Source organism: Neomonachus schauinslandi, chromosome 8 (genome assembly GCF_002201575.2).
Source record: "Neomonachus schauinslandi chromosome 8, ASM220157v2, whole genome shotgun sequence".
NCBI lineage: Eukaryota > Metazoa > Chordata > Mammalia > Carnivora > Phocidae > Neomonachus > Neomonachus schauinslandi.
The window spans coordinates 45939967-45954303 of NC_058410.1; the positions used below are offsets into that span (position 1 = coordinate 45939967).

Sequence of the window (14337 nt, forward strand, 5' to 3'; positions counted from 1 at the left end):
CTCCCAGTACTTCTCACACTGCAGAATTCTTGTTCTCAAATGTGAGTGACTTGCACAGTGTTTCTCTGACCCTGTGAGGCCCTTCCTTCCCTCCTTCCTTCCCCTCCCTCCCTCCTTTCACTTCTTTCTTTCTTTCTTTCCTCCCCTCCCCTCCCCTCTCCTCCTTCCCTTTCTCCCTTCTGTGTTCTTTCTTTCTTTCCAGAGAGGGGGAGAGAGAGAGATAGAGAGGGGCGCAAGGTGGGGGAGGGGCAGAGGGAGAAGGAGAGAGAGCTTTTTTTTTTTAAAGATTTTATTGATTTATTTGACAGAGAGAGAGACAGGGAGAGAGGGAACACAAGCAGGGGGAGTGAGAGAGGGAGAAGCAGGCTTCCCGCCGAGCAGGGAGCTGGACTCCCGGCTCTATCCCAGGATCCTGGGATCATGACCTGAGCCGAAGGTAGACGCTTAACGACTGAGCCACCTAGGCACCCCAAGAGAGAGACTCTTAAGCAGGCTCCAGGATCAATGAGAAGCCTGACATGGGGCTTGATGTCACAATCCTGAGATCATGACATGAGCTGAAATCAAGAGTCAGACACTTAACCAACTGAGCCCAGGAACCCCTCTTCCTCCCTCCCTCCCTCTCTTCCTTCCTTCCTCAATACTTATAGAGTATTTACTCCTTACATACTGGATGTTGTACAAGGCACTGAAGATTCAGAGAAGGAAATCTAATTCTTGTGGGGAAAGCAAACAAGTAAGAGAACCAAGTGGCATTCAGCAGGTGACCAAGTAGAAGGGTGTGTCAGGTTTTAGGGTTACACAGAGTAGGGGCCTCTACTCTGTTATGGCAGAGAAAGTATCAATTGAACTCAGCCTGGAAAAATAAAAAGGAAGTTAGGGAGGGGGGGGGGGGGGGGGGGAGGGCTTCAGGAGCACTAGTTGCCCGGGGAACCTGCATCCCACGGTGTGTGTGCAGCAGGGAAGGGCCATGAGGTCAGAGAGGTTACAGGGCCTTATGTGTCCTGATAAAGAATTTAGGTTTTATTCCAAACACATTGGATATCCTGAAGGATTTTACACAGAAGAATGACATTAGCTTCTTTTTAGAGTCATCAAAACTCAGGCTTTGGAGACAGATTGAGACCAGGGTGTTACTCATGGTTCAGCCACTTGGTGGCTGTGTAAGCTTGGACAATTTACTTAATCTCCTGAAGCCTTGGTTTCTTCTTCTTTTTTAAAAAGATTTTATTTATTTATTTGACAGAGAGAGAGAGACAGCAAGAGCAGGAACATAAGCAGGGGGAGTTGGAGAGGAAGAAGCAGGCTTCCCGTGGAGCAGGGAGCGTGATGCGGGGCTCGATCCCAGAACCCTGGGATCATGACCTGAGCCGAAGGCAGACGCTTAACAACTGAGCCACCCAGGCGCTTTGTTTCTTCTTTAAAATTGAAAACAAACATAAAACCCTACCTACCTCATAGATATTATTGTTTTTATTTTCTGAGAATTAAATGAATACCATTTGTAACATTCTTAGCACAGGGCCTGGTACATAGAAAGCCCTCCAATTCTGATGGTTACTCTTTACCAGCACTCATCATTATTACTATTGTAAAAATTGCTCTGGGAGTGGTATGCAAGGTGAGTCAGAGGTAGGGTTAATAAGCTGGAGGAAGGGAGACTGCTTAGGACGGCTCTGGAATAATCTAGGGAAGAATATTCTATTTTTATTTATTTTTTTGTCCAGTACCCAGCTGTCATTCAGAAGGAATAAAAAAAGTTTGTGGAATAAATGAAAAGGAAGACTGAGCAGAATTTAATGATTGATTAACTCAGAGAAACCAGGGGGAGAGTAAAAAGATGACTTTAAATCTTCAAGCTTGGGTGACTGCAGAGTTCTGGTACTGTTGACACAAAGAAACCTTTTCTCTCCCTACCCCATGGCTCAGCTTTCTCAGACCATCGCTCGCCTGACACCTTCGGATGGTCACCCGCTTTTTTCAATTTCATTTATTAGCTCAGTGACTGTGCTGTGCACATCTGCCACTTTGTCTTTTTCTAGAATGCCTTGTCATGACCATAATGGAGGTGTATCTGAATTTAAAAACTTTGAATTTTTGAAGTCTCAAACTCCACTTACAAATTGGGTTTGAATACCCCTCTCTAGCTGCTTCCAAATCTCATTTCATTTTTAGATCCTACAGATGTCTCTGGAAAGACTGGCATCCTATGCCTCTATATGGGGGCATTAATAGAATCCCACACTTTTACAATTAATATTGTGTCTGAAACAAAATATACTTATGGCTTCTCAATATTATATAATTGCCATTTTCTCTTATATGTAGAATTATATTTTCGGTCCCATGTCACAAACAAACAGACAACCCAAAAGTGGCTCATCTTTCGGCTTTTCTTTTACTGCTAAGTTGGTGCTTCTGCTCTAACTCTGAAGACAACTGGAAAAACCTGGGAATTTGACATGAGGTCTTGTTCTAGCCAGGTCATCTGTCCAACATGAATGACTGATTTTAGTACCAGGTAAGAGCAGATGGGGCTGAAGCCATGGCCATTGTTCCCTGGGTTTTTTTTCCCCCTGTTTTGCTTGAGTTTGATTATTCTGATTACTAAAAATGCCTTGCTGTTTGTCAAAGAACAGGAATTTTGAGGTTGTGCTGAGGCTTGGTTAGCCAGGTCAAGCCTCCAGTAACATATATAGAGATTGTTTTTTTAGAGTGGAGGATTTTAATAAATGTCTTATACGAAAACAAGTGACACATCGTAAATGAGTTGAGAGTGGTCTCTACTAGTGAAAATGGTGGTGTGTTGATCTGTCCACATTCTCTGCCTTATTGTTCTTGGGATCCAGAGCACACATTTGTGAGTCAGCTGTCCCAAACAAGAGGAAGTAGAGCAAACCCCACTGCCCGTCAGGATGGCTGTCTGATCTCAGCGTCATTAGCTCCTGAGGTCCTACCAATGAAGTTAGAATTCCTGTAGACCCACAGCTGCTCACATGCAGCCCTTCTACTCCTTCTCTCTACTGGTCCCCTAATCTCTCTGTATGTGTATGTATTTCAGAAATAGTACGTGAGAGATGGGAAATTAAATGTCTCTGTGGGAAAGAGCAGTGTTTCAGGGTCTCAGCATTATAGTCAGCTGCTCTCGTATTTTTCCAGACTGTAAATATATTTTAAAGCTATTAAAAATCTATTCACAGGGGCGCCTGGGTGGCTTAGTTGGTTAAGCGACTGCCTTCGGCTCAGGTCATGATCCTGGAGTCCCGGGATCGAGTCCCCGCATCGGGCTCCCTGCTCGGCAGGGAGTCTGCTTCTCCCTCTGACCCTCCCCCCTCTCATGCTCTGTCTCTCTATCTCATTCTCTCTCTCAAATAAATAAATAAAATCTTAAAAAAAAAAATCTATTCACAGTGATGAAAAAAGGTAGGAACTCAATAGTTCTTTCCCAGTTGCCATTTGTCCAGTAACAAATATCTAGACACTTTAATTATCCTTTTAATTTCCCCTAGTGGTGGCAAAATAATCCTACTCATCTTCATGAGCGGGGGGGGGGGGGGGGGGAAATCTGTGCTGGGAACATAGCAAGACAAAGAGCTCCCTGGGCTAGCCTGTTTATCCGGTAGTATGGACTTTGGCAGGGCTTTAAGAGTTTGGCTCCCTGGTGAGGGCGCTGGTCTCTCTTGGGTGTGGGAAGGGAGAGGTAGAGAGGACAGGAATCTCTTTTAAATCACAGAGAAAAGGAAACCAGGAAGTAAGGAGAAATTATCACAGTCAGCTCGTAGCTCAGGATGTTAAAGGCAATAGGCTCAGCTGGTTGGTTAATCATTAGCAAAAAGGAAAGAGCAGTGGGGGTCAGGACCGGCCAGACCACAGAGACGGACCTGAAGCAGGGAGGGAGCGCCCGGCGGAGGCAAGATGCGATCTTACCTGCAGTTCACCTCTTTCTCTTATTAACTTTACCTCGGGACATAAAGCAAGATGACTCTTCTGTTCGCAGACGTTTGTCTAAATAAAGCCCTCTTAATTTTATTTTTGCTGTGGGATTCCTAAGCAGACAAGAAGAAAAGGCATCTTTCCCCGAGCAGCCTCCCAGCTCCCACTCAGTTTGGCATTGGGGCAGCAGCTCCGGCCACAGAAAGCAAGCAAGTGCGTGTTCCCAAGCGAGGATCACTGCAGGCAGGTCTGCCCCTTGTGAAACAGGGCTTTGCACCCTCTCGGAAGCCGGGGGAGTTGGTGCTGACTTCCAAGCTGCCTGGTGGAAGAAGAGAAAGTGAATCTGCAGACTGAGGGGAGAGGGAGAAGCCCCTCTCCCCTCCTCCCAACCACAGCACCATGGGCAACATTTGTCTGAGGTTCTGGGCGAACTTGCGGCCCTGCCTCCCCTGCTCGTTCCAGGAGGCCGACAAGCCGGCGGTGGTGATTGAGAACCCAGTGGCCCACTGCTCCCCCGATCCTCCCCAGTCGCAGAGTCAGGAGCCGAGGAGAAGCCATGGCCACTACTTTGTGGCTCTGTTTGATTACCAGGCGAGGACCGCAGAGGACCTGAGCTTCCGCGCGGGCGACAAGCTCCAAGTCCTGGACACTTCCCGCGAGGGCTGGTGGTTCGCCAGGCACTTGGAGAGAAGGGAAGATGGCTCTGGCCAACGGCTACAGGGCTATATTCCTTCTAACTATGTGGCTGAGGACAGGAGCCTGCAGGCAGAGCCGTGAGTAGTACAAACCCACACTTTCTCAACTCTCTGAGGGCAGGTAATGAGTTTTTCTTCTTACCTATCCGCAGTCCCCTCATTTCCAAAGAGCTGCCCAGAAAGTAGGAGGAAGCCTTGGTAAGAACCTCCTAATTGAAACACACCTCTCCTGCTAAGGGAGAGTGAGACTGGCAGGTAATTGTTGTGGAAATGACTTCTATTACAATATGTATGTCCATGGGCCCTGGGTGAATCTTCATCCATGTAAACAAATGGTGCAGTTAATGCCCTACCTTTGGTTTGGCTTAAAATAAGTCATGCCTCACTTTAATAATAGAACTGCATTTCATTTGCAGGTATATCATAGATCTTCCTTAAATCTTTCAAATCTGAAGTCCAGCTCTCTCTCTTTTAAAACTTTTGAAGCATCAACCCCCAACCCTAACTCTAATTTTAATCCTTTTTCATTCTGTTAGGCACACACAGGGCCAACTAACATACAGGGTAACATTTAGAAGATGCTGATTTTTCACTACTTTTTCCCAGTAAAATCATGACTAGGCTTTTTTCTTTGAGTACCAGATATGGACTTAGGCTACCCAAATTGTGATAGTTTGGAGCTTTTATTATGATTAGAAACTGGCCAGCTACAGACACTTAGTAAGTTTTAACAAGGAAAATATAATGGCAGTATTTCCCCAGAGGAGGCGATAAGGACTACTCTGATAGTTGAAAAAAAATCCTGTGAATTATGATGGACCCACAGAGGAAAATTTTATATACTTACCCACTCATCCATCCATCCACCCATCCGTGCATCCATGCATCCATGCATCCATCCATGCAAGTGCCAGGCACAGTAGTGGCGTGGTGAGTGGGGGAGGAGGGAGGTTAGGCTAGTGGTGGTTGACTATAAAGTAGGTAAAGCAGTCTTGACAATGGATACTTGAGGTTTGGTGGGTTGAGAAGCAAGTGGGGACTGTTACTCCCTAACTTTGTTCCTGCCTGGTTCCAGTGAAACCCAAGACTGGGAATGTCTCTCAGGACTCATTTTATAGAATGGATCCTTAGTAGAGGAACGAACCACTGGGGATTCACTCATTTTCTCATACGGTTCTCCTTTTTATGAGAGCTACAGCATCCTTTACTAGCCCAGGGAATAAAATGGCAGGAAGTGCCATTGGGGCAGTACTGCTGCTTTCTAAACTCAAATACAAATACAGAAGGAGGTTTGGTAATTTTTGAGATTCTTTCCAACACCAGGAACCTATACATGTTAAGAAGGGTCTTATTTTATGCCCAAATAGAAATGAATTGAAATCTAGACTTTTGAGGAATGGAATTGTTCTCAAATGAGAAAATCATCTGTGTAAACATTTGTTTTCTGTGTTGATCTATAGGAAATATCTTATTCATTGAATTCTTACTTATGTGCATTTGTTTTTATTACTATATGATTTACAGATATGGTATGGTTAAGATATGGTATTATGTATGTTTTATATTCAGCGTAACATGCATACTATACGAATGAATACTAGAATATTTATATTAGAGTCTTGAACTCATAATCTACTAATATTTTTATCATTCTATTTTTTATTCATCATGTAAGTGTACTCTTTAATCTCCACCCCATATTTCTCCCATCCCCCCATCCACATCCCCGCTGGTACTCATCAGTTTGTTCTCTTTAGTTAAGAATCTGTTTGTTGATTTCTCTTTCTCTCTCTCTTTCCCTTTGCTCATTTGTTTTGTTTCTTAAATTTCACATATGAGTGAGATCATATGGTATTTGTCTTTCTCTGACTTACTGATTTACCTTAGTTTTATATTCCCTTGCTCTATCCATGTTGCAAATGGAAAGATCTCATTCTTTTTTACAGGTGTATAATATTCTGCTATCTATCTATCTATATCTATCCATCTATCTATAGATACCTATGTAAATATCTGTATCTATCTATCTATCTATCTATCTATCACATCTTTATCCATTCATCTATCAGTGGACACTTGGGCTGCTTCCATAGTTTAGCTATTGTAAATAATGCTGCAATAAATATAGGGATACATGTATCCCTTTGAATTAGTGTTTTATATATTTTTTTGTAAATACGCAATAGTATGATTACTGGATTATAGGATAGTTTTATTTTTAATTGTTTGAGGAAGCTCCATACTGTTTTCTACAGTGGCTTCACCAGTTTGCATTCCCACCAACAGTGCAAGAGGGTTCCTTTTTCTCCGCATTCTCACCAACACTTGTTGTTTCCTGTGTTTTTGGTTTTAGCCATTCTGACAGGTGTGAAGTGATATCTCCTTGCAGTTTTGATTTGCATTTCCCTGATGATGAGTGATGTTGAGCATCCTTTCATGTGTCTGTTGGCCGTCTCCATGTCTTCTTTATAGAAATGTCTGTTCATATCTTCTGCCCATTTTTTAATTGGATTATTTGGTTTTTGGGTATTGAGTTGTATCAGTTCTTTATATATTTTTGATTCTAACCCTTTATCAGATATGTCATTTTCAAATATCTTCTCCCATTCAGTAGGTTGCCTTTTAGTTGTATTGATTATTTCCTTCGCCGTGCAGAAACTTGTTATTTTGATGTAGTCCCAATAGGTTAATTTTGCTTTTGTTTCCCTTGCTTTGGGAGACATAGCTAGAAAAATGTTGCTAGGGCCAATGTCAGAGAGATTACTGCCTGTACTCTCTTCTAGGATTTTTATGGTTTCAGGTCTCACGTTTAGGTCTTTAATCCATTTTGAGTTTATTTTTGTGTATGGTGAAAGAAAGTGGTCCAGTTTCATTCTTTTGCCTGTAGCTGTCCAGTTTTCCCAACACTGTTTGTTGAAGAGACTGTCTTTTTCCCATTGTATATTCATTCCTCCTTTGTTGAAGATTAACTCACCATATAAATGTGGGTTTATTTTGGCTTTTCTGTTCTATTCCATTGATTTGTATGTCTGTTTTTTATAATCAGTACCATACTGTTTTAATTACTACCACTTTGTAATAGAGTTTGAAATCTGGAATTGTGATACCTCTAGTTTTGTTTTTCTTTTTAAAGATTGCTTTGGCTATTTGGGGTCTTTTTTGGTTCCCTACACATTTTAGGGTTCCTTGTTCTAGCTCTGTGAAAAATGCTGTTGGTATTTTGATACAGATTGCATTGAATTTATAGATTGCTCTGGGTAGTATAGACATTTTATTTTATTTTATTTTATTTTTATTTTTATTATTATTTTTTTAAAGATTTTATTTATTTATTTGAGACAGAGAGAATGAGAGAGACAGAGAGCACATGAGAGGGGGGAGGGTCAGAGGGAGAAGCAGGCTCCCTGCCGAGCAGGGAGCCCGATGCGGGACTCGATCCCGGGACTCCAGGATCATGACCTGAGCCGAAGGCAGTTGCTTAACCAACTGAGCCACCCAGGCGCCCAGTATAGACATTTTAACAATATTTGTTCTTCTAACCCATGAGCATGGAATGTCTTTCCATTTCTTTATGTCATCTTGAATTTTTTTCATCAGTGTTTTATAGTTTTATATTTGCAGATGACATGATACTATATATAGAAAGCCCTAAAGACTCTACCAAAAAAAACCAAAAAACCAAAAAAACTACTAGAACTGATAAATGAATTCAGCAAGTCTCAGGATACAAAATCAATGTACAGAAATCTGTTGAATTCCTATACACTAATAATGAAGCAGCAGAAAGTGGAATTAAGAAAACAATCCCATTTACAACTGTACCAAAAACAATAAAATATCTAGGAATAAACTTAACCAAAGAGGTGAAAGACCTGTACTCTAAAAACCTTTTAATCTACTAATTTTAAATGTATTTAATATATATAATTGCTTAGGACCTCTGCTTGCTCATCTATAGGGTCCCTGGGGTCACGTAGATCTCTGGGTTCCCCGATGGTCTGGGAACCTGAGCTCTTAATATCTCATATATAGTGGTTTAGCTACATTCATACTTGACAAAACAGCAAATGCTGAAGAAAACAAGTAAACTGAAATAAGACAATTCAAAAGTGATAATAGTCTGGGTAACAGGTGCAAGCACAGTGTCCTTTGCTTATTTAGATTATATTTGCCTAACAAACACAAAATAAGATGACTAAAATATTGTGGCTATTTTTTTATTCTCATGGGCTATCTGTAACCAAGAATACTTTTTCTTTTCTGCACATAACTCCTGACATTTTTCCTCTTGGAAATGGTTCTCAGCAGTATTCCTGTGTGTCACTACTGACCTATAGTGGGCTCCCCTTGGGATCTTCACATCCACTGGAATAAAACTTGATGCCCAGAAGATGTTGCCGCTGTGCCTCTTGGTCAACGTGGACCATTTCTTTTCATTTAAGTGTACACCATGGCCTTCATCTATGAACAGAGGTTATTAATGAGAGTTCTTGCCACCAAATGGCTAAATTCCTTCAATACTTTTGGTGCAGGTAGCTGCAGCCTCTAGAATTCCAGTCCATTTCTAGTGGTAGTGATTTGAACTTAACAGTTAAGCAGTTAACAGTCTTCTGAGTGAGGGTGTCCAAGTGGCCCACACAGTGCCTTAGTACCTAGGGAATTACACAAAGAAGTCTTTTAATATCTTTCTTCATTGAGTGTTTCAAAGTTACACTTCATTTTTTTCCTTTCAAATACTGTGGAAGTTAATGTAGTTTATTTTACAATGAGCTCAGTATATAGCATTAAGTAAAGATTATTGTTTATATTTGCCTGTGTGAGATGGGAGGCAATGGGAAACCAATGAAAACTGAGTCATCTAATTCCTAAGTAGACTAGTTTAATGCATGCATATTAGTATTTATCTGTTTGTATCTTTATTCTTGACTTGCTGAAATGAGAAAACAATGCAAATACTTCTGGAGTTACCAATGTCAGGGAAAAACAGTTGAAGGTTTTAGCTTTTTTTTTTTTTTTTTTTTAATACTAAGAGGTAGAGATGTTAAAAAAAGAACTATGCTATTGTTAAAAGATAAACCAATTTAATACTTGATTGTTATTCCACTTTGAAATACCTTTTCTGAATATCTTGCATTAAGTAATATAATAAAGCCTTTCTTAATGACTTATTTTGTCTCTAGGAAAAATTATTATATTTACCTTAACTTCAATTTGAACTCCTAGGTCCTTTCATAGATGAGTGCTATTCTTCAACATCTTCAACATGGAATTTCTCAAAAGCCTTGCTCTTAGAGTCTGATTACTCAGAACTCTGTTTGCATTTTTTTCTTTTTTTTAAAATTTATTTATTTTTATTTAAATTCAGTTAACATATAATCTATTATTGGTTTCAGAGGTAGAAGTCAGTGATTCACCAGTCTCATATAATACCCAGTGCTCATTACATCACGTGCCCTCCTTCATGTCCATCCCCCAGTTACCCCATCCTCCCAACCCTCTCCCCTCCAGCAACGCTTGAGTTTGTTTCCTATAATTAAGAGTCTCCTATGGTTTGTCTCCCTCCCTAATTTTGTCTTGTTTTATATTTTCCCTCTCTTCCCCTATGATCCTGTTTGTTTCTTAAATTCCACGTATCAGTGAGATCATATGATACATGTCTTTCTCTGATTGACTTATTTTGCTTAGCATAACACCCTCTAGTTCCATCCACATGGTTGCAAATGGCAGGATTTCATTTTTTGATGGCTGAGTAGTATTCCATCCATTTACATTTTTTTATTCACAGTGTTTTTAGAAATAAAGTTCACCCAGAAAATAATGGTATGGAGGGCGCCTGGGTGGCTCAGTTGGTTAAGCAACTGCCTTCGGCTCAGGTCATGATCCTGGAGTCCCAGGATCGAGTCCCGCATCGGGCTCCCTGCTCAGCGAGGAGCCTGCTTCTCCCTCTGACCCTCCCCCCTCTCATGTACTCTCTCTCATTCTCGCTCTCTCAAATAAATAAATAAATCTTTAAAAAAAAAATAATGGTATGGAAATTACATATATAAATCTTGGAGCCAAGAACAATGGCTTTAAATTCCATGTTTTTACTGTAAAAAAAAATTTAATGCAATATAGTGATGAAAAGCAAAATGGTCAGCAATTGTACAATTTACACATAGCAAATCATTTATCCACAAAGGGTTTAAAAAGTTCTTTGCCTAATTGTCTAAGTGTGCTTTAGGTGGTGCTCACACACTTTATACCAAATTAAACTATGAAAGCATTCAATGGAAAGGTTTTTCTCCTCCTTTCAATTACCACATAAAGGCAGATTATTTCCAGTTCCTCTCCTATTCACCATTTTATGAGCTGCTTTGAAAAAAAATATTTGTACCTTGTAATTTTGTTGGTAGTTTATGCTATGAAATAAAAGTGTTAGAATTTTATGAAGTATCAATGTAATGGAATTTCTCCCCATCTGTTTAGGGCATATTTTCCTAATTGTGCTCCTCTTTACTGTGTCAAACTAGAGTTCTATCAAAATTTTATCTAATTTAAGATCATTGCCATTGTCTGGCTTGAAGAAAGTAGCACTGAAAAATAAAGGGGTCTATTCTCAGGAAGAGAATTCTTTTACCCCACCATTTTAAAATACAATTGGAGCTTCACTATTTGGTGATTTGAATACTGCTGAATTTGATAACTACCCAATACAAGTTGTGCGTAGTGTTCCTAGTTATTTTCAAACTAGATGTCAGTAGACTTCTTTCTCAGCTGGGTAATGAAGCCACCTTTTGAATCTTATTAGTGAACGATTGTAGTTTAAAAATTAAAATTATTATTAAGACATAAATAAATGAAGGCATCAGAATATATATATATATATAAAATTTGAGTGTAATTGACATACAATGTAACATTAGTTGCAGGTGTACAACATAGTAATTTGACAAGTTTTTACATTATGCTCCGTTGACCACACGTGTAGCTACCATCTGTCCCCATATATCGCTATTACAATACCATTGACTATATTTCTTATGCCTTGTCCCTTTAACCCTATGACGTAGTCATTGCATAACTGGAAGCCTGTTTCTCCCACTCCCCTGCACCCATTTTGCCCAACCCCCATCCTCCTCCCCTCTGGCAACCATCAGTTTGTTCTCTGTATTATTAGGTCTGATTCTGCTTTTTGTTTATTCATTTGTTTTTTGTTTTTTTTAATGAGTGAAATCATATGGTATTTGTCTTTCTTAGCCTGACTTATTTCACTTAGCATAATACCCTCAAGATCCATCCATGTTGTCTCAAATGGCATGATCTCATCTTTTTTATGATTTCATAATGTTTCAGATACCCCACATCTTCCTTATCTGTTTGTCTATTGATGGACACTTAGGTTGCTTCCATATTTTGGTTATTGTAAATAATGCTGTAATAAACATAGGAGTGCATATGTCTTTATAAATTGAGGTTTTCATTTTATTTGGGTAAGTACCCATTAGTAGAATTTTTTGATCATGTAATATTTTTGTTTTTAATTTTTTGAGGAACTTCCATACTATTTTCCACAGTGGCTGTACCAAAGGCATCAGTATATTCACAAACCAATCTGACATATCTACTTTGAGTAGCTTAAATCACTAGAAAATCACCTACAGGCAAGTCATCCTATAATTGTTCTTTTTCCAGATCATTTATTTCTTTCCCTTTGTGATAGTTTTCAAGGAAGACTAAGTGCATATATGTGGAAAATGAAAATAAGGCATTTTCAGTTTCTCCCCCTAAGACAAAGGATAAATACCATTGTTTTAGAAACTAAGTAAAATAGAGATTTCCATATATAAGTAAAATATATCATAAGAATAATATAGCTGTTATCAAAATAAATGTTTCAGATAAATCCAACATAAGAATTTTAGGACAAATAATTTAGTTAGAAAAATGTCTTATTAAGTGACTGTATTACCTATAGAATTATGATGTATTCTCTTCTAATCCCTTGATGTAAAATAATAAATATGGTGCTAACATACTTAATTTATAAAACATTACATCGCAGATATTATATGGTTGGTTGTTCATATTAATATAACTATTATGCTTATGTTAACATAACTGTGTTTCTCTTAATTTGTTATATAATGAATTTTATGTAAGTTGTCACCATTTTCAAGAAAAATGATGATTAACTGCTAAATTAAAATAAATTTTAGGGCGCCTGGGTGGCTCAGTCGGTTAAGCGTCTGCCTTTGGCTCCGGTCATGATCCCAGGGTCTTGGGATCGAGTCCCACATCAGGCTCCCTGCTCGGCTGGGAGCTTGCTTGTCCCTCTGCTCCCCGCTCATGCTCTCTCTCGCTATCTCTGTCTCTCTCTCTCAAATAAATAAATAAAATCTTTAAAATAAAATAAAATAAATTTTATAAGAATAATGGCAAAGTCATAGAAGAGAGGAAAAGAGGAACCAACTAAACTGCACTAAAATCACAGTTAAGGGTCATCTGGGTGGCTCTGTTGGTTAAGCATCAGACTTGTGATTTTGGCTCAGGTCATAATCTGAGATCGAGTCCCCTGTTGGGCTCTTGCTGGGTGTGGAGCCTGCTTAAGATTCTCTTTCTCCCACTCCCTCTGCCCCTCCCCTTCCCTCCTCCTCTCTAAAAAAAAAAAAAAAAAAAAATCACAGTTAAAGTGTAAGTGTAATTAATAGCAGTTTAAAGTAGTTGCTGAATAGTAAAATTTGATTACATGTATCTCAAGATATCTTTGAGAAGCAGTGAAATGACACCCCAAGAAAGAGTTGTTTTGCATGGCATATTGCAATTGAAACTTTCAAAGTATTGGGGCACTTGGGTGGCTCAGTCGTTAAGCATCCATCTTCAGCTCAGGTCATGATACCAGGGTCCTGGGATTGAGCCCCCCACTGAGACCCACATCAGGCTCCCTGCTCAGCGGGGAGCCTCTTTCTCCCTCTCTTGCTCCCCCTGTGCCGGAGTCCAGCTCCAGCCCGGGTGGGTCTCTCATAGGAAAGAACGGCGTCGGCGAATGAGGAGACACAGACACAGGATCAGGCTGCAAGCATCTCCTCCTGACAGCCTCGGAGGAACTTTATTTATATGTTAGGATATTTTTGTTTTTCCAAATCTTAGATCATTTTCTGGATTACAGCCATAGCCTTCTTTCATTTTTCCTTTGTAATGATTAACATGACCTTTATTGATTTCTGCTTATTGGCTTTCGCTAAAACTAAAAAACAGTACGCAAAGAGAAAGGTGCTAGACAGAGCGTGACCGTCTTGTTATTTTGTTCTACAGAAACTAATTCTTCGTGGAATTAGTTTCATTATGATTGCTTAGATAGGCGTAACTAAGATGAGTAGTCACTTTATCATGAAACCCCAGAAATATTCCCACAATTATAAAGATTGCCATAAACAAAATGAAAGAGAAGAGCAGGAGCCAGCTGTGGAGTCTCCTGTTTTCAGGATGGTCCCCCATACTTGGACTTCGTCAAACAGCATGAGTAGCTTGGCTCGCGCCACCCCTGCTTGTGGTCTCTCTGTCAAATAAATAAATAAAATCTTTAAAAAAAAAAAAAGAAAGAAAATGGACAACCACCAAAAAAACCAACTCTTTCTCTAGTAAGAGTATTGATTTTTTTTTTCAGGTTTTCAACAAATTACTAATGATGAAAAAAATTTTATATAAAAAAATAAAATGAATACTATAA

General features: G+C 39.6%; 1 protein-coding gene across 1 annotated transcript in view; it reads left to right on the forward strand.

The window, feature by feature from the left end:
• The first annotated feature begins 4222 nt into the window (after positions 1-4222).
• The window catches only part of FRK (fyn related Src family tyrosine kinase), a 98587-nt gene continuing 88472 nt past the window's right edge, over positions 4223-14337 (forward strand). The window contains exon 1 of the mRNA XM_021693431.1: positions 4223-4706. Within this exon, the coding sequence (XP_021549106.1) occupies positions 4333-4706 (374 nt within the window). The 5' untranslated portion in view covers positions 4223-4332. The remainder of the gene's footprint in view (positions 4707-14337) is intronic.